General features: G+C 40.6%; 2 protein-coding genes across 3 annotated transcripts in view; one reads left to right on the forward strand and one right to left on the reverse strand.

The window, feature by feature from the left end:
• The window catches only part of LOC109477474 (trichohyalin-like), a 16,593-nt gene extending 11,027 nt beyond the window's left edge, over positions 1 to 5,566 (reverse strand). The window contains exons 1-4 of the mRNA XM_019778757.1: positions 5,265 to 5,566; positions 2,468 to 2,593; positions 1,430 to 1,618; positions 29 to 214 (exon numbers count right to left, since the gene is read on the reverse strand). Of these exons, the coding sequence (XP_019634316.1) occupies positions 29 to 214; positions 1,430 to 1,618; positions 2,468 to 2,593; positions 5,265 to 5,417 (654 nt within the window). The 5' untranslated portion in view covers positions 5,418 to 5,566. The remainder of the gene's footprint in view (positions 1 to 28; positions 215 to 1,429; positions 1,619 to 2,467; positions 2,594 to 5,264) is intronic.
• A 168-nt stretch (positions 5,567 to 5,734) lies between these two features.
• On the forward strand, positions 5,735 to 18,334 carry LOC109477600 (ras-related protein Rab-30-like). 2 transcript variants are annotated; one of them, XM_019778942.1, is made up of 6 exons: positions 5,735 to 6,094; positions 11,223 to 11,342; positions 11,824 to 11,907; positions 12,685 to 12,868; positions 13,556 to 14,421; positions 15,434 to 18,334. In XM_019778942.1, exons 2-5 carry the CDS (start codon positions 11,256 to 11,258, stop codon positions 13,819 to 13,821), a joined length of 621 nt encoding a protein of 206 aa, XP_019634501.1. In that variant the 5' UTR covers positions 5,735 to 6,094; positions 11,223 to 11,255; the 3' UTR covers positions 13,822 to 14,421; positions 15,434 to 18,334. The 2 variants fall into 2 exon arrangements, with proteins under 2 accessions (XP_019634501.1, XP_019634502.1); XM_019778943.1 differs by having other exon boundaries at positions 5,738 to 5,856.
• The last annotated feature ends 42 nt before the right edge of the window (positions 18,335 to 18,376 follow it).

The following is an 18,376-nucleotide window of genomic DNA, read 5'->3' on the forward strand; positions in this document are numbered from 1 at the left end:
CTTTTAGAAAAAAAAAGGAGTTTAATACCCAGACCTGAGGACGTAGGGTCTTGGTTTGCTCCTCTAGTTTGGCCCTGGTCTGCAGTAGCTCCATCTCCAGCCTAGCCTGCTGCATCTTCAGTAGTTCCTGCTGCTTGGCGATCAGCTGTGAGCGCAGCAGCTGTTCTTGCTGTTCCTGGAGCTGCTGCTGCATGGCGGCTGTGTCCGACTCTTGCTGTAGTGGGAGAGGGACAACACCTCTAGACCTAGCCCTTGTAATATAGGCATTGCATACAACTCCTAATAATCCCTATAGATCATATGGCAGCACTTCTTCCGTCAAGTCAGATATGTTTTGCTTCAACTTTCTCGAAGTGACACTTTTGATGGATAAAAAGATGTACACTCTACAACTGAACTTCAAAGATGACCACTAGGCCTTGATAGGAATTCAACTATGTTCTTTCAACACAGCTCACTCTTACAGAATAATCCTCTCAATCACCATCTTGAGATAATTTGAATAAGAGATTGAACTTTTTCCAAACACGTTTTCTCAAGTGGAAATCATGTAGTGAGTGAGTAGCCTTTCTACTGAGAGCTAGCTTTTGTGGAGAGACTTGTGAGTGGGCAGTGTGTTTTGTGGATGTGCAGACTTGTCGTTATGAGTAGGCAGGTCTTCAGTGGAAGTGTCAGATTTTGCAGAGGGTGAGCTAGACTAAGAATAGATTGGAGTCATTCAAGGGAGGGGTTCCTCCATAGAAGCACCCTGGAATGAATGAATTACTGTATATCTGTATTATGATGGGAAAGTGTGTAAATGGGGCAGGGGGTAATATAAGTGAATTTCCAAGCTCTTGCAGTGCACGTCATCTTTAGGAAGGTGATATGGGAATGTAGCCTTCTTTGCAGACTCTACAAGTCAGGCTTTTTTGGTGCTGTATTTTGTTTTCCCTTGATGTCCTATCAAAAAGCCTGATTCCTAGAGCCTGCTAAGGAGGCTACCTAAATGTTGTGGTAGAGCAAGTGAAGAGACATGGTGTGGCTTTTAAGGGAGTGTAGTGACCTAAGAACATGTTGAGTTCCTATCAAGGGTTATATCAACCCATTTCAGGATACAGTACTCCAGTTACAAAGATTCAAGAGGTGCATTTCATAAGATCAGCTTTTTAGTTTTTAAATAAAAGTTATGATGAGAATATGACATCTAAAACATGGGGTGGTTCAATAAAATGGAGGGAAAGGGCCCAAACCACAAGATTTGGGCACTCTCTTTTTTTCATGTTCGTCTCTCGGAAGCATCAACTGACACTCTGGTGACATATATACACTCAACACCTTACAATGTAGAAAGTTGCATTTGTCTATTATGTTTGATAGTACAAATGCAGCAACAGAAACTCAAAATACAAGTCAAAATCACAAGAACCTGATAACGTCTCTAACATACCTTCTTGAGAAATTTTGGGTTGACATGTATACTGGTGGAAACTTGCAGCTCTGCTGGCAAAGGCTTTACAGGCCAGGCAGGGTCAATACCCTGAACCCGACTGTCTAATGCATACAACTTCTTTGCGGTGAAGATAGTGTCCCAAGTTGAGCGCAACTTATACAAGGACATTCGTGTTTTCTCATCAACCTAAAACAGGAGAGAAACTAAGTTTCAGGCTTTGAACTAATAACAAAGATGACAGTGTGTCACTGGCCATAACATAAAAACAGCATCATGAACTGAGTTATATTGGTGGTATCTCAACCAGTGCTATCTTCTATTACAATAAAATGCAACGATCTTTTGCTAGTCATCTTGGTATCTGAATGCCTGGCAATCACTGCATCCAACCTATGTTTTTTAATGCTTATTCAGTGAATACTGTATTTCTCCTAATAAAGGACACACTCCAAATAAAGTGTGCTGTCCCGTGTCCCAATTTTTCTCATGGGAAAAACCTGAATAAAGTGACCACTTGGACTCTGCCTTTGACCCGAAGTGCCGATTTGAGCTGAATTGTCAAAAAAGTGTGTCCTTTATTAGAAGAAATACAGCAGAATAGAGCAGCTCCTAGATCTTCATCCAGGTATCTTCCACAGCTTGCTTGTTGTAACCGTTCTCCAGAGCTGGCAGGTTTAACACTGTCATCATCTGATCTCTTGTCCATGCAATGTATTAACAGTACAATTCCACATAACTTAGTGTATAGCATCTTAAGATTATCTCTTCATCAACGTTATTCTCGAGTCAAGACAGTACAGAACATTACATTCAATTTTGGTACATTCTCTTGAAGACCAATAGCTGTGCCTTTTTTCGTGTCATAATTCAAACATATGTAAGCATGAGTTTTAAATTCATGTTTGACAAGTTACAACCCAAATCAATCAGGGAAACAAACTAAGAAAACATCTACAGGATCACAAGAAAGTACAACCAGTGAATCTATGTATAGTTATGAGTGTCCATTTCAAAAGTACGAGTACACATCCTGACCTGCTCAAAGATATTACAAAATGTTGAAACGATATTCTGCGAGAAGAGGGTACAGTAGTCTCCTCCAACGTTCTTAACAATGGAATCCATCAGGTACATTACTGGCAGCTTCTCCGATGATGTGGCCTACATTCAGAAAAACGGTAAGATCACAGGCATGTTAAATGGTATATGAAAAGTACTACACGTCTAACAACTTGAAATGAGCACAAAAGCTTATAGCTCAATTCAATTATTTCATGTTTGCTTTGGTCACTGTATTTAATTTTCCTTGCCATTTAGCATAGCTCAACATTACACGTTAACTTTTGTATTCCAACATACATGTTCAGTATATTGTCTAGTAAGCACAGTATTTGGTGCAATGGAATACCTGTAGAGTAGAATACTAGAAGAGCGTTAAAAAATCTTATTAGGCTTTTGGAAACATTGTCGGGTGATCAAGTAGACCCTAGCAATCCAACTACATTGACCTCCAAACACTGTTGCTTGAAGTTCAAAGTAGAGAGTCATCACAAGGGAGCGCGAGGGTGTGGTTCTCTTACTATTAGAGTTGAGGACCTTTGTTGTTCGAAGGTGGAATGTTCTCAGTGTCAGTAGCATGGATCACACGAGTCAAGAGAGAGCTTTAGTTTTCTATGTACCAATGTAATGTGGTTGGTGCGTGTTGCATGCAATCTTTTGTTAGAACCAACATGTGCTATTTTGATGACATATACCATATACTGTAGATGAAAACATGAAAAAAAATAAGGTGTAGAAATAGCGTTTGACCTGTTACCAACACCATTTTTAAATGCCAAATAGCATACGTACAAGAGTATGTTTGTATACAGTTTGCAAAATGATTATGTGTCAAATTATAGCTTTGAATGTTGGAGACTGCAGTAATTCTAAAAAGGACGCTACATAAGTGGTTAGTCTAGGAGCTAGGTGAGCAAATCTGACAACATACTACTTAAATATTGATTTCATGGCAGTCAAGTGATACTCCAAATCTGGCCTTCATACGCTGAGAGACAGACAATATCTTTACAATGCCTGGAGGCTGTTTGCCAAAAAGCTAAAGGACTACCTACGCTTTGTGCACTCCACATGTTCCAGATTCTATTTCCTGACTTAGTTGTCTGCTTGTAAGTGAAATTAGCAGTATCAAGTCCAACATTAATGGTTTCTTTCCCATGGTTTCAATGTGCTAACATCAGCACTTTATATTTTCGTGCCTGTAGCCATTGTTACAATGTGCTTGTACAGGTGTTAACTTACCACCATGGCTGGGTGTATTTTACTGCCCAAAACCCTGAGTAGGTGTCCTTGGCTATGCATGAGTAACTGCAAACATCACAATGCCATCCATCCAGTATTTTTTCTTTTCCTTCAACCATACTTCAGTCTTTCATACTGACCATTCAACAAGAACAACACACTAAAATGCACAACACAAAATATCAAGACTTTCACACACAGCTCAGTTTCGAATTAGACATGATCCGAGCACACAATATAGTTAAGTTTGCGTAAGCATGAACAAAAACCGTAAGATTTCTTTTTTTGCAACTTGGGTTCACAAAAATTAATCCGGCGAGATGTACACAAAACCGCTGTTGACACCATCTTTTGCCTGGACCTCGATCAGCATACCCTTCCTCTGCTTTGGAATGCTTCTCTGCACTGCATGATGAACTGCATCTTACTCTTAGTCAGTACTAGTAGTTTCGCGCATAGTTTATCTCTTTGTTCAGAATACCATGTGAACTTCCATCTGCGTGAACAGCTCATTTACAATGTCATGATTGCCTGATAAAAAAAGGTTCAGCTTCCTCATTTACCAGTATGAACAATAGGTGAAGACTCCTTGCATACCCGACAGTACAAGTATCAGATCATTTCATTAACTTAAGTCACAAAATGACGGAATTATACATAGTTTTATATATATGACCTTGACCTATTCAAGATTATCTGTAAATGCATCTATATGACGCTTTTGTTATGGAGACCTTGCATATTCAGTACCTTATATTTTTACAGCACATACTAATTAGTACCTTTCAAAATTATATAAATATAATTTATGGAACCTGTGACCCATATTTTACTTTACCATTTTACTTTACCAGTAAAAAAATGCACTGATTTTGACTTTTCACCAGTATGCTGTATCGTGGGGAACAACATAATTTGCGGGCATCAGTCAGCATATATGGATCATAATTTATCATACACAAATAATTTATCATGCAGCATATGGGTAAGCTTTACTGGTATGAACTTCAGTCACTGGGTGTCACCTTAAGTTATATATTGCAGCCACACAAGTACAAGATATTCCTTTATTGTTGGTGGAGCGCACAAATTGTTCAACTTAAATCGCCGAGTCTTAAACACACACAACCGATTACTTCTTATCATGAGGCCTTTCTGAGAAGTGTCTGGGCTGGGTGGCTCTTATGTGGGTCATCCACACAACGCCATCTGTTAGTTTCGCACGAGTAAAATCAACACTATATTTTCACAGATTTTGTTCTTGTTAAGCTAAGAAAGGATAACTATGAAAAGACGTCAGAAACTGTGTCACAGGACGTGAAAAACTAAAGTGCGATGGCCTTGTGTAGATGTACTGAAAGCGTGCAGAAGCACAAAGGCACGCACCACAGCACGGTCCCTGACCTTCTCACAAGTCGCGTCTATCGTCGGGAAATTAGCACACAAAACGCACATATTCGCCCGCAAAATAATATACAAACATCTATTAACGCTGTGATTAATTCACTACTGTAATAAACTAGGGTAAAACCTTGTTCAACTGTGCCTCTATAAGCCTGACAATGTGCGGCGCATATTTCACGTTTTCCTCGGCCAGCATCGTCAGCATGTTGATGTGCGGCTTGCTGTTGAAAGTCAGGTCGGCCAGGGACGACTCGTACTCTTCAACCACTGCGTCCGCCATCTTCGGGTGCTGTACACTATAATCTAACTAATCTGACAAAGATCGAACGATTTCGACCGGCTTTTGAGGGGAAAAGAGGGGAAAATGTGTGCGACACTTCCCCCTCTGGCCTACTCAAGATGGCGTCTTGAAACCGGTCTACGCGCACGTCGAACAGGGTGGCTTCTCAAATTCTTTTCTTTGCACTGATTGGCGAACAAGCCATTATTTTGGCGTCGCGGGAAAATTTTAACCAATCAGAACAAGTCTAAGGTCGGTTTAAACTCATGTGATTGAAGCGTCATCGGTGACGTAGCATGGAAGGCCACACTGATGAATCATATTTCCGTTTCCGGTTTCTTCCCACAAAAACAGAGAAGTCATTCTGCAACGTAGCAAGAGTTCTGGAAACCAGACCGGTTTTGTTTGTGTTTCGTGTTGGATTTTCACTCGTGGCAGTGTGAGTCATTTCGTAGGAGACTAATGCACGAAAATTTGGAAAGTTAGTCAAGGGAATTATGACAGGTTGCAGGCTTATAAAAGAGACGTGTCGACTTGCAGGTGAAACGATCGTTCTGTTGTAAGGGATCTGTCAGCTGATGAAAGCACAGTGCAGCAAATTATATATTACAACAAAACAGTGAATATTGTCGTACCCTTTCGTATTAGCCTGCTCCATTGCTACAGGTGTCTACCAGGTGAGTATTGCCAGCTTGTCGTCTTTGTGTTGTTTTGTATAATTATGAATCTTGTAACGTTGTGTCTTGGCTTCAAAATTTGTTTCAAAATGGTGAAACCAGATAATTTGCCTTCTAGTACTGCTGATACTAATTATTTGTTCTTTTCACAAAAACAATGAGTCATTTTTCATCTAACTAGTGATTTTGATGCTTTTGTATTTCTGAAATCAAATCACCCCTTAGATACAGATCATGTCCATCCTTACCCTTAATACGCATACTGTCAATGGGATACATAAATATGATATTATGATGCAGATAGAAGATTTAAATATTTTTAATAAAAAAAAAACAGATAATGATATTTGATGTCCTTAGTGGAAAAATAGCTTCAGTGAGCTAAAAGTGGATGGAGATCATCTTCCTTTTTCCATAGACCCATGGATTGTCCTTGAAGTCATGCCAAGATTATTTCATTGAACAATGACTTCAATAATTCAAACTGAGGTCTCCAAACTGACAGTGCCGTTCCCATATTCATCATTCAACATTCTTGCATGGTGCTTTGGTATAACCTCTTCCAGGCTTCAGAGGTGGCTGGAAAGAGTAGACTAGTCATTGACTTTGCTCCTGTAGCGAACCAACTTCCCTGGCATGTTATCACTCTATTAATATTTGGTCATAATTTCTACTCTTGTGCTGCCTGTGAAGCCTGATAGAGGCTAGCTTTGGTATTCAGAAGTCTCAACAGGAGATCCTTTGCCTTGTGTTTGAAGTCAGAAGATTATGGATGTCCCTGCATGCTCCAGTTCAAACCAGGCATGAACCATCTGTTGTCAGGCAGACACAGGGATGAGCCAACCATCTGTTCTCACTATCACTCGTAAAAGAGTAGATTAGGAACCATTTGGACCTTGAAATTAGCCAGAAATGTATGGCATTTGGAAGTTGTTAGTTGACACTATGAACAAAAGACAAATTGTACCCACAAGATATTAGTAATTACTTCATAGACTGAAAACAAAAAGGTAAATTGTACCCTTCAATTTAGTTCAAAGCTCCAAATTACTAAACCTGTCCAATTTGTTTACACCTGTTTTTTTGTGTGCATATCAATCAAGGAGGGTTTAAACCTCCTTGCTTTAATAGTTAAAATAAAATGGTTGATCAATAAACTTTTTTTTTAACTGAAAGAAAATGAAACAAACATGTCCTAGTTGTGTATCTTCTCATGTGCTTATGTTTTATACATGTGAGCATGATTTTTTCCATGATGCTCAGCTGGCTAAAAAGTTTCAAAATATCTCTTTATGATGTCCTTACTATATATATATATATATTAAAGTTAGGATAACATCGTACCTATAATTTTCATTGAAGACAAGTTGATCAGCTTTGCATGCTGTCTAATGTAATATGCTTTAGTGCAAAGGCTAAAACACTGAAATTTTTAGAAACTTGGATATTGCAGGAAAAGAAACATCAAGAATCGACTTGATACTGCACTAGACACAACTAGAAACTGCAACTGAAAACAATTTAAGAATACTGCAACTAGAAATTAATTCCGAGTAAGGCTGGAAGTTGCCTAAAATAGATTTGTAGATGTATGTAACATGATCTATACTTCAGTGAAGGTGTTGACAGAAAAACCCAATTTCACTGTGACCTCCATATGGCCCTCTCTAGACTCTGGGGTATCCATATCATTACTGTAACATTGGCATAAGGGCCATGACTACTACATAACAGGGGTTACATTGCAATGTTACTGTATAACAATTACATGGTCTGGTTAAAACAGATCAGATGATCCATTAACTGGAGTGCCCGTTGTAAATGGCATTTGCAGATCACATTAGACTGTTGTAAGTCATACCATTTCAGAATATCTTTTCTTTTTTTCGTTTGCCCGCCCTACGGCGGGCAAACGAAATTGTGTTCGCTTTCCTACATGCTCCTAGGTAGGTACGTACGTACGTTCGTTGGTCCTAATTACGTCATCTTTCTGTTGTCCGAGTCGGGTCATTGTGTCTGCGCTGTCTGCGCTTGGGGTCCCGTATGTACATGAAGCGCTAAAAATTGGGCTACTATAAGATAAAATGTCACCACAGCTCTATGTTTGACAAAATTAAACATTTCAATAATTTCACGTTAATTGTTCTTCCTCAGGAATGTCAACTCGTTTTATAAATACTCCTTTTAAAGCCTAGCTTTCATGGTTTCTCTAATGGCTCAATTGGTAAGGAGGCTGTACTGGCAATGGCGGTGTCTACACGCAGTGAGTTCGATCCCCGCTGCGGAACTTTTTTTTTAATTTTCTTTTTAACAGACGCTGTTTTGCTTTTAACACTCAAAAACTTATTATTCAAGTCTCGACATATGTCTTTTTTTTACTTTCTTTTTAACATCTGCTGTTTTGCTTTTTAACATTCAAAAACTAGTTGTTAACGTTACTACTTATTATTTTAACATAAAAAAAACTAGTTGTTATTACTGTTCTTTCCATTATATGGGCAAGTGTTGCCTGATATTGCATTCTTGGGGATTAACATTCTCGCCATGGGTAATATATTACATGTAGTATGGCCATTGACAAGCTGCCAATATAAAAAAACATGCACAATTGAAATCAATTGCTCCTGACATTACATAAGAAATCTTTGTATTTCAGATTTGATAATTAAGAATCTAATTTCCTCACTTAAAAATGACGTGAACTAGCTCCTAATGAGCATCAATTCTGGTTATCTTTTCCTAAACTATCTACATGCCAATAGTGACAATCCCAATGTACATGTGTATGTAGTATAGCATAGCTAGATTTCAATCAAAGACTTTATCATCACTTCATAAAAAAAACATATTTTTTGCAAAAGACAAGAATAAAGAAAATTGTTGTACAACCCAAATGTGTGAGTCTACTTCCAATACGTCTTGCTAAAGTATGATACACTAGAATTACCTTTTCACTGTATCACTGCGATGTACATTTTCAATTGCTTATAATACCTAGAAATTTAGCGTCAGCAACTCACAAACCAAGGAAAACACACATTACTCCTTTGTGTATATATCATACTAATCAGCCAAAATCACAGTTGCTTGCAGTAACGCCCTTCCTCGCTAGGGAACATTATATTAATCTTTACAGTGTCCAGCACAAGTTGCTCTCCTCAAAAAACAGAAGAGTCGTACACAAAACAAACTTTCCTACAGACTACACCGGCAAACGACAGCTTTTTCAAAAGCACTTGTTTAAATTGAGTCTGCAGATGACAATATCATCTAATGCAGATAGTAAAGATCAACATGTTGTAAATACTAAAATAATATATGAAAGGTGATGTAGAATTATAGCATAATTAAGGAGGTCCAGTTTATTTAACGTGACAGTCCTTGCTTGCTTTTATTTGGTCACTGACCATATTTCATATTCCCATGGATTCTCTACTGACAGCAAGTAGGTTCTTACGTATACTGACAGTCAATAAGGTTTAAAAGGTTGACAAATACCATTCTCTAGGCTTGTCTTTGCCTCCTTCCACCTGTTCTACTGCCCACTGTGCCCCTTATTCGTCACTAAGTCTTGTAAATTGAGCCAGTCACCAGTCAATGCCTTCTTTTCTTTTCTGGCCTCATTTTATATAGCCTGGGTGTCAGGCTGTTGCCAGGGCTGGTATATAGGCAAGCTTATGGGCTCCAGGACCAACCTAGCCTGGGTAGCATATATCCTGATTAGTTTTATGTTGGTCGGTAGCAACTGTAGGAGTGGACATAAACTAACCAGGATGGTACCCAGGCCAGGGCTAACCTGTCCCCTTAGCTATCTTATCACAGACCCAGCCAAACTGAGAACTGTCCTTTGTGGCCCTGGGAACAGTATGGCATCCAGGCTATGTTTCATATTGTAGCTTCAGAAAGGACTTACATACGATATTGTAAAGTTGAAAATATTCAATGGCTACCATCCATGGCTATTTTTCACTTTCCTGTTCCTTGCCCCCAATTTGAGCAGAATGTATGGTTCCATGCTTAGAATGTGGCCCTTGAGGTTTTTGTTCCTCTCTGAGGCAAGAAGACTGTATTACTGATGTATTGGTGATATTGTACTTTCTGCCTTGTTGTGTATGGTGGACATATCTGATGTTGGTGCCCTACCGACAGTATTATATGTCATTGTGCTCCCTATTAACTTACAGTCCATTGAAGTCTTCCCATTTCATCCACACATGGCTGACACACAGATAACCCCCAGGGCTCGAAATAATTTTTTTTGCATACCTGTGCTGGTTCAGGTAACATTGAAAATTATGTGTACCTTTGCCAGACAAGTTGTATCTGCACAACTCAGAATTTACGAAGGTTGGATCACAGCTTCATGCTAAAAACTGTTCATAAATCATTGCCATTATTTCTTTTATACTTCATAGGTGGTAACAGTTAATGCTACAAACAAAAATCCACATACACCTACATGTATATATAGACCAGTTCAGGTTAGGTGCAGGTAGACATCAGAAATACCTGCACAGGTCACTTTCACTTACACTAAGCTGCATATGCAGGTGGTATTTCAAGCCCTGCCCTGGTTTCAATTCTTTGGCCCATGTTGAAAATTTTTCATCTTATATACTGGTTAATAAGACTATTAGAATGATGGGCACGGATACAGTAAACTAGGGTACAACAAACTCTCAAATGTGTCGTTAAGGCTTTTGTCTGCCGTAATTGCTACCTGGAGATATATAGTTGGCATTAAATTAATGCAAATTGTAGCTCATACTAGATAACATATTACATATTCCCTCATTTTTCATCAAGGACTATACCATTGGAAAATACATGAGGGGTGAACTGTTAACCTTTCTGATATTTTTCTTTTTTCATTTTCATTCAAGTAACTAGTAAAGTTCCCCAGTGGTAACTTTTAGCACTGGTACAATGGATTGTATGAAGACTGTAGGGAGTTGCCATCACTAGCAGTCTTTCTCAGTCACCTTATTATCTGATATTTAAAAAAAAATGATCTGTTGGCCATCACCCCCCATCAACTGTTTCAAGTGAAATATCCTTGACACAACATTTGGAAGCACACATCACTAGTCAGGCATGAATTCACATTTGTGATCTGTTTTGCTTGCAGTGTTTCTAAGCAGATAGGCATTGCTGGCCAGCCATGGAGGACTACAAGTTCCTGTTTAAGATAGTGTTGATAGGCAACGCAGGGGTTGGGAAGACTTGCCTCGTCAGACGTTTCACACAGGTGAGTTTGTTTGTTTGTTTTGCATAACCGATTAACTGCCTATAGGCATAATACACCAATTTTGAACAGTAAGTTCAAGCTGATCAGACTAAGGTTTAATGTACTCACACTGGTAAGGATTAATTTTCATTTGCCCATAGTTTTTGCTCACACAAAATAGTGCACATCTGTGCATAATGTCATCTTCAAATGCATATAAGCATAGACATGTATAGTGTCAATCGTACTGAGCTTGTCATCTGTGATTATACTAAATTTTCACAGATGCTCCGTTGGTGAGTACTTGTTTTGTAACCAGATAGGTGCGTTCCCACTGTGTACAGTAAACCATTGTGAAAACATTTTTTCAGGGCTGGAAGCAGCAACAATGTAGACAGTTACATACTATACTGCTGCATGTACTAGACACCAATATATAGTTTACCATGTACAGCATTTGGGACTTTTGGGTCATACCATTTTCCTTGTTCCTTCCCTACAGGGCCTGTTCCCCCCTGGACAGGGAGCTACCATTGGTGTAGACTTCATGATCAAGACAGTGGATGTGGATGGGGACAAGGTCAAGGTAAGATAGCCGCCATGCTTCATAGATCTAGCACATTGGCAGAACATACTGCACCTGCACACAACTTCAGCGGAACATTTTGTTTAAAGTCATATCCAGTCATACCAAAGACTTTAGAAATGGTACATGCTGCTTTCTCTGCTTAGCACTCAGCATTTGGGAAAGAGTATGGGAGTTAAACACACACCACTACCAGTCAGACTTGTGACAAACCCTACAGGAGCAGAGCCTGTCTAGTTGCTCACAGTCGAGTCCACAAACAGTGAACAGATGCACCTGCCAGGATGCAAAGGACTATGATGATGACCAGTGGACTAACCCCCTGCTTAGCACTCAGCATTTGGGAAAGAGTATGGGAGTTAAACACACACCACTACCAGTCAGACTTGTGACAAACCCTACAGGAGCAGAGCCTGTCTAGTTGCTCACAGTCGAGTCCACAAACAGTGAACAGATGCACCTGCCAGGATGCAAAGGACTATGATGATGACCAGTGGACTAACCCCCTGCTGTACAACTGTGTGGCCCAAGAGCTACTGAAACAGATCACTCACTTGACAGGTTTTCTTTTGCTACGAATTTGTGTCCAAAACACTTCAGCTTCTTCTTTTTCACCATGGGAAAGAAGCTGGGCAGTGGTCCTGCTAGGGCATTGTTTCATGTCTCTGTTTTTGGAGATGGCGCTGCCATATATACCAAGTGTGGGAGGGACTTTAAGAGGATAGATGAGTGAAGATGAGACGAGATGAAAACGTTGCATGTCTCTGTACCTCACAGCTGCAGATCTGGGACACGGCAGGTCAGGAGAGGTTCCGCTCCATCACCCAGAGTTACTACAGAAGTGCCCACGCCCTCATCCTGGTGTACGACGTCACGTCCAGGGAGACCTTCGACTGCCTGCCTGAGTGGTTGAAGGAGATCGAGCAGTACGCTAACCAGCAGGTCATCACTGTGCTAGTCGGTAAGGACATGTCTGTATACAGTACGCTAACCAGCAGGTCATCACTGTGCTAGTTGGTAAGACGTGTCTGTATACAGTACGCTACCAGCAGGTCATCACTGTGCTAGTCGATAAGGACATGTCTGTATACAGTATACTAACCAGCAGGTCATCACTGTGCTAGTCGGTAAGGACATGTCTGTATACAGTATGCTAACCAGCAGGTCATCACTGTGCTAGTCGGTAAGGACATGTCTGTATACAGTACGCTAACTAGCAGGTCATCACTGTGCTAGTCGGTAAGGACATGTCTGTATACAGTACGCTAACCAGCAGGTCATCACTGTGCTAGTCGGTAAGGACATGTCTGTATACAGTACGCTAACCAGCAGGTCATCACTGTGCTAGTCGGTAAGGTCTCCTCTGTACTTCTGTACAGAATTTCTGATGAGAGATTTGGGAATCCCATATCCGACAATGCACTTACTGCAATTGTTTGCTTGTTTTGTATCACTGGCCTTTCCCAAGGGCACAACAACAGGGCCTGCTAGGGATTCAAAGAACCTTCAGATTCTGAGTCAAGAAGCCTAACTAACAAAATCATTGATGTTTCTGACTTCAAGTTGGTAGAAAAGATGCTGTTCCAGCCCAAACTTCATTCAGTTTCTTAAGATGTTCTAACTTGAAGTAACAATTTTACCTCTGCAGGAAACAAGATCGACCTGACATCACAAAGAGAAGTTCCACCAGAAACAGGTCTCCAGTTCGCACAGGCCAACAACATGGCCTTCCTGGAGGCGTCAGCCAAGGAGGCGGAAAACGTAGAAACGGTCTTCATGGACCTCGCCAGGGAGCTAACCAAAAACGCCCGCAAGTACCTGTTAAGGAACACACAAGAGGTGGACCCCAACATCACCGAAATCACAGGAGAGACCACTAATATCTCATATGGGGGCTGCTGTGGGTCTGGCTGATAGGTCTGGTAGTTGTAATTGTTGTTGTATGAATATACATTGGGTGCCTATGTATAAAAGGGATTTGAAGTGAAAATGAAGGTCCAATACACATGCCAGGACTGTGAGGGATGAAAGCCAGCTCCTTGCTTAAATACTCTTACATGCAGTGATACCTGTTGGATCTACAGTCAAAACTGCCCAAGATGAGCACTCAGGGACCTATTATCTATGTGGACAAGTGGTCACTATAGACAAGAGTTCTTTTGGAAATATCATCTAAGGAACTGTCAAAAAGTGGTTACATTGACCAAGACTTAGTGGCCATGGTCCTTATGTAGAGGTGGTCACTCGTACAGGTTTGACTGTATATCATTGGACAGGTGGTCCTTGTGTACAGGTGTTCACTTGTACAGGTTTGACTGTATATCAATGACCAGGTGGTCCTTATGTAGAGGTAGTCACTTATACAGGTTTGACTGTAAATGATGTGGGTTGAAAGCAAAACGAAGCTAGGGTTCGTTCGTCACAGTCACTGCAAGTGTACAGGACTCTTCTGTATTCTGATGTACGATACTTGTACTTCATCTGACAAGGAAGTCCTTGTTACAGGATCTAGTAGTGGTTAGCCTCCTTCGCAGTCTTGTTGGGCGTGGGCGTAATTTTTTCTGTGAGCGACGCGAGTAATATGCCGCCGCGAGGGACGATTTGCTGCCGAGGGACTTTTGCCACGGAGAGAAGGTTTCCGCGCTCCAACAAGACTGCTTCCAATCGGCGACTAAAAAGGGCTATCAAAAAACACTTAGGAGCGATTGGCATGGATGTGTGAACTTCCCGCAATAAACGCCACCAGTGCAGGGAGGTGTTCACGCCCCATTCCTCGACGAGCCGAAACTTGCAACTTTCTAGCGGTCGCCGATCAACCCGTCGGTAGAACGCCAACCATTCCCGAAAACCGAGCCCTATCCACTCAACAAAATCCCGTAGTCATTGCTGCTACGAAAAACAACTTTAAACAGATCACTACCACAGGAACCCGCAAGCTAAGCGATATTGCTGGGGGGACGTGCACAGATAAAAAAAGTGCCGCCATGTTGTTTGGTGGCGGGTTGATCTCACTGGTCATAGGAGGGTAACGCACCGCTCCGCAGCAAGTTGTGTAATAAAAAGAATGGCACATTTCACCAGCAAAAATAGTACTGCAAAGTTTGTCTTGGTTTGTTTGCATGGGAGGCTTAAAAACTGCACAGCAATGCCTTTGTTGTAACATTACCAATGTTCAACCTTTCTCTGTTGGAACGCATTTTATTCAGCTAATAGAACCAACCGTTGACAAAAGGCGAGCGCTCCATGCGTATCTGTGAATTACCCTTGCGCGAACATGTGAATTGGACCTGCGCGAACATGTGAATTGGACCTGCACGAACATGTTAATAGCCTCTATGAAAGGCTGGCTTAATCCGAGGTCCTTTCTAGTCGCCGATTGGAAGCAGTCTTGTTGGAGCGCGGAAACCTTCTCTCCGTGGCAAAAGTCCCTCGGCAGCAAATCGTCCCTCGCGGCGGCATATTACTCGCGTCGCTCACAGAAAAAATTACGCCCACGCCCAACAAGACTGCGAAGGAGGCTAAGTAGTGGTAGTGTACACTCAAGGTAGGAGAGGTGTAATATTGTCTGGTAGAATTACATTATAGACCAGGGGGCCCACTGGTGGCAGGTCTGAAGCAAATTGTCTTGACAATAATTGTTTTCAGACAGATAGAACTTATAGTTGCTGGAGCTGATAAGGTTTGGGAGAAAGTAGTAACTGATGTCCCAACACATCACTGTATTCTATCGAATCATAGGGAATTCTGAGTTTTATCTTGTAAAAGTGTATGAGTGGTGATTAAGACCAACTACATGTACATCATGTATGTATTTGAAAGTGGCCTACAGTCAAAATGCCCAAGACCACTCAGGGGACCGAGAACATCTGGTCACGTGGACAGGATTCGTAATGCTTGTGTCAATGCGAAAAATATGGTCTAATATTAGTAATAAGGGACCACCAAAAAGTGGTCACATTGGCCAGGAGGTCCTTATGTAGAGGTGGTCACTTAGTCTTAAGATCAATTCAGGGCTCATTACATGTATCTGTGCTTACATGAAACTACCACTATCGTAAATGGTATGTATAAAAGTGTAACCGCTCAACTTTACAGGTTTTCTTACCGAAGGCATTTATTAATCCTTCCGAATTTAACAAGACTACACTGATAATGGTAGTATTGAACTAACACCATATACCACACATGCATAAAAGCAACAGTGCCAGACAAACCAAGTGGGAAGGAAAGACTAGTGAAAACAATAAACCTCATTTAGATTGGGACTATTGTATCCAGATGTGTGCCTATCTAGTTCTATGCCTGAATCGGGTAGGATCAGGCACGGTTCTGGATAGTCTATATGTATCCAAGAACATATCTTAGCCATAGCCCCAGGCACGGTTCTGGATATGCATAGACTATCCAGAACCAGTTCTGGATACAACAAAACAGTTTCTGAGGCAGCATTGACTGTGCATTGAGACTTCACCTCACAGAAGCTATGATCTAGTTTTTTTCTTTCTCGGACATCCCAAACTGGAGTTAAGTTTTCAGCCTTCCAGGCAAAATTGCCCAAGCCTGACACCAAAAATAACATGGACCTCACAGAGCACCCAATTTCAGGTAAAATTTTCATCCAAACTTTCCTTTTTTAAAGAAAACCCTGTAACTGGTTGAAGTCTAAATGTGGATTAAGAATAGGCCGGAAACCAGTCTTCGCTTTAGTCTGCTTCCAACGGTAGCAAGCATTGGAAGTGGACTAAAGCTAACAAGACAGGATTCCAGGCTATAAGAAGGAACCTTCCCTCACAAAGCTGATACTGGAACATTTGATTCTGAGTATGGTCGGACCAAGAATGTCTCTCAGGGCTGGATGCATTACTGTCTCGTTTACTTAGTCTAGTAGTTCTGTTAGAGTCAACAGTGTTCCATTGAATTTGACCAGTAGTTGTCATGAAATTTTCATTGTAAGAGTTGAGAAGTTGGTGTACTGCGAGGTAGACAATAAATGAAATTTTGACCATACAATTATTAACTTTTCAAATTACAGAGAAATGCTTCAGTACATTGTTGCATTGTAAACACTCTTTATGTCTTGCTGGTAAAAGCATGCCATTGTGCATGTGATGCTATGGGCTGTTTCTAAATGGTGCTGTTTACTGTACTGTCAGATACTTTAAAGGTAGCAAATGTGCTACAGAGAATTTGCTGTATTATTTCAGCCATGCTTGAATATACTGTAGCCCCATCAGGCTTTGGAAGTGGCTGGAAAGAGTAGAAATTGGGCAAATAGACAGACAACATGCCAGCTACTCTGCTAAAGAAGCGCATGTACATTTGCTGCACCTGAATGTACTACTTTGGCGGATCAACTTTCCTGGTATGTTATTTGGCCAATTTGTAGCTGCGTCTGAAGCCTGGTAGTGGCTAGCTTAATACATTTCAGCTCAGCTGAGACAGTATTACGTGCTTTGAATTACTTTTGAATGATTCTATCTGTAGTTGAACTCTAAGTAAATGTAAGCTGGAAAACAATTTAGACCTCAGCTCAGCTCCAAGTCATGCATCTTTTGCTCTGGCTCAAGTCTAATGTACATAATAAGCTGTGTATGAATTGTACACAATTGCATATCTAAGTTATTCTGGCTAACGTAAGGTATATTTTGTGATGTAGTAGCATATCTATGCAGTGGGACTAGTTTCTGTGACTCTTTGTGGTGCTAAGTGGAGTGTAGAATGCTGTCTTTCTGATTTGCCAAATGTGTATGTAACAAATTCCTTACAATGTGTATTCTTCGACTAGTAAAATCCCACCTACATGTAAACTCCCCTTGGAGCTGTATGAATTCTGCATGTAATCAAAGAGGTTTTATGAAATAGATAGCACCTCTTTGATGTAATAGAATTCCAGGACAAAACTGTCAAAGAAGACCACTCAGGGGACCAAGAAAATCTGGTCAATGTGGACAGGTGGTCACTATAGACAGGATTCTTCATGCTTGTGTCAACGGGAAAATTATCTAAGGGATCACCAGAAGTGGTCACATTGGCCAGGTGGTCCTTGTGTAGAGTTGGTCACTTGTACAGGTTTGACTGTAATTTTGGGCCACCTTTCAAAGCAGGTTGAAGAACTCTAAAAGTGTACAAGACAACATTTTAGAACATTTTATGTTCATTAATCAGACGTGACTTATGTTGTACTATGGAGCTGAAGTTATATAACTTATATATTATATGTTGTTATTTGTTGATGGCTCTTAATAATTTCAAAGGTACATGTAAAGAGGGGGTGGACAAGATTCAAGATATTGGATGGGAAGGATTTGTCAGACATTCTGTTACAATGTATTTGTTATAGAGTTGACAGGATACTAAAAGGGTGTTTATATCATGGACGTTGTGGTATTATAAAGTTATGGACCTTCATGGTCAAAGTTGTAACAAAGGCCTGTGACAAGTCTCTGCAGTCTTGTTTATTCATAATTTG

Source organism: Branchiostoma belcheri, unplaced genomic scaffold (assembly GCF_001625305.1).
Source record: "Branchiostoma belcheri isolate BF01 breed outbred unplaced genomic scaffold, Haploidv18h27 scaffold40, whole genome shotgun sequence".
Classification (NCBI taxonomy): Eukaryota; Metazoa; Chordata; class Leptocardii; order Amphioxiformes; family Branchiostomatidae; genus Branchiostoma; species Branchiostoma belcheri.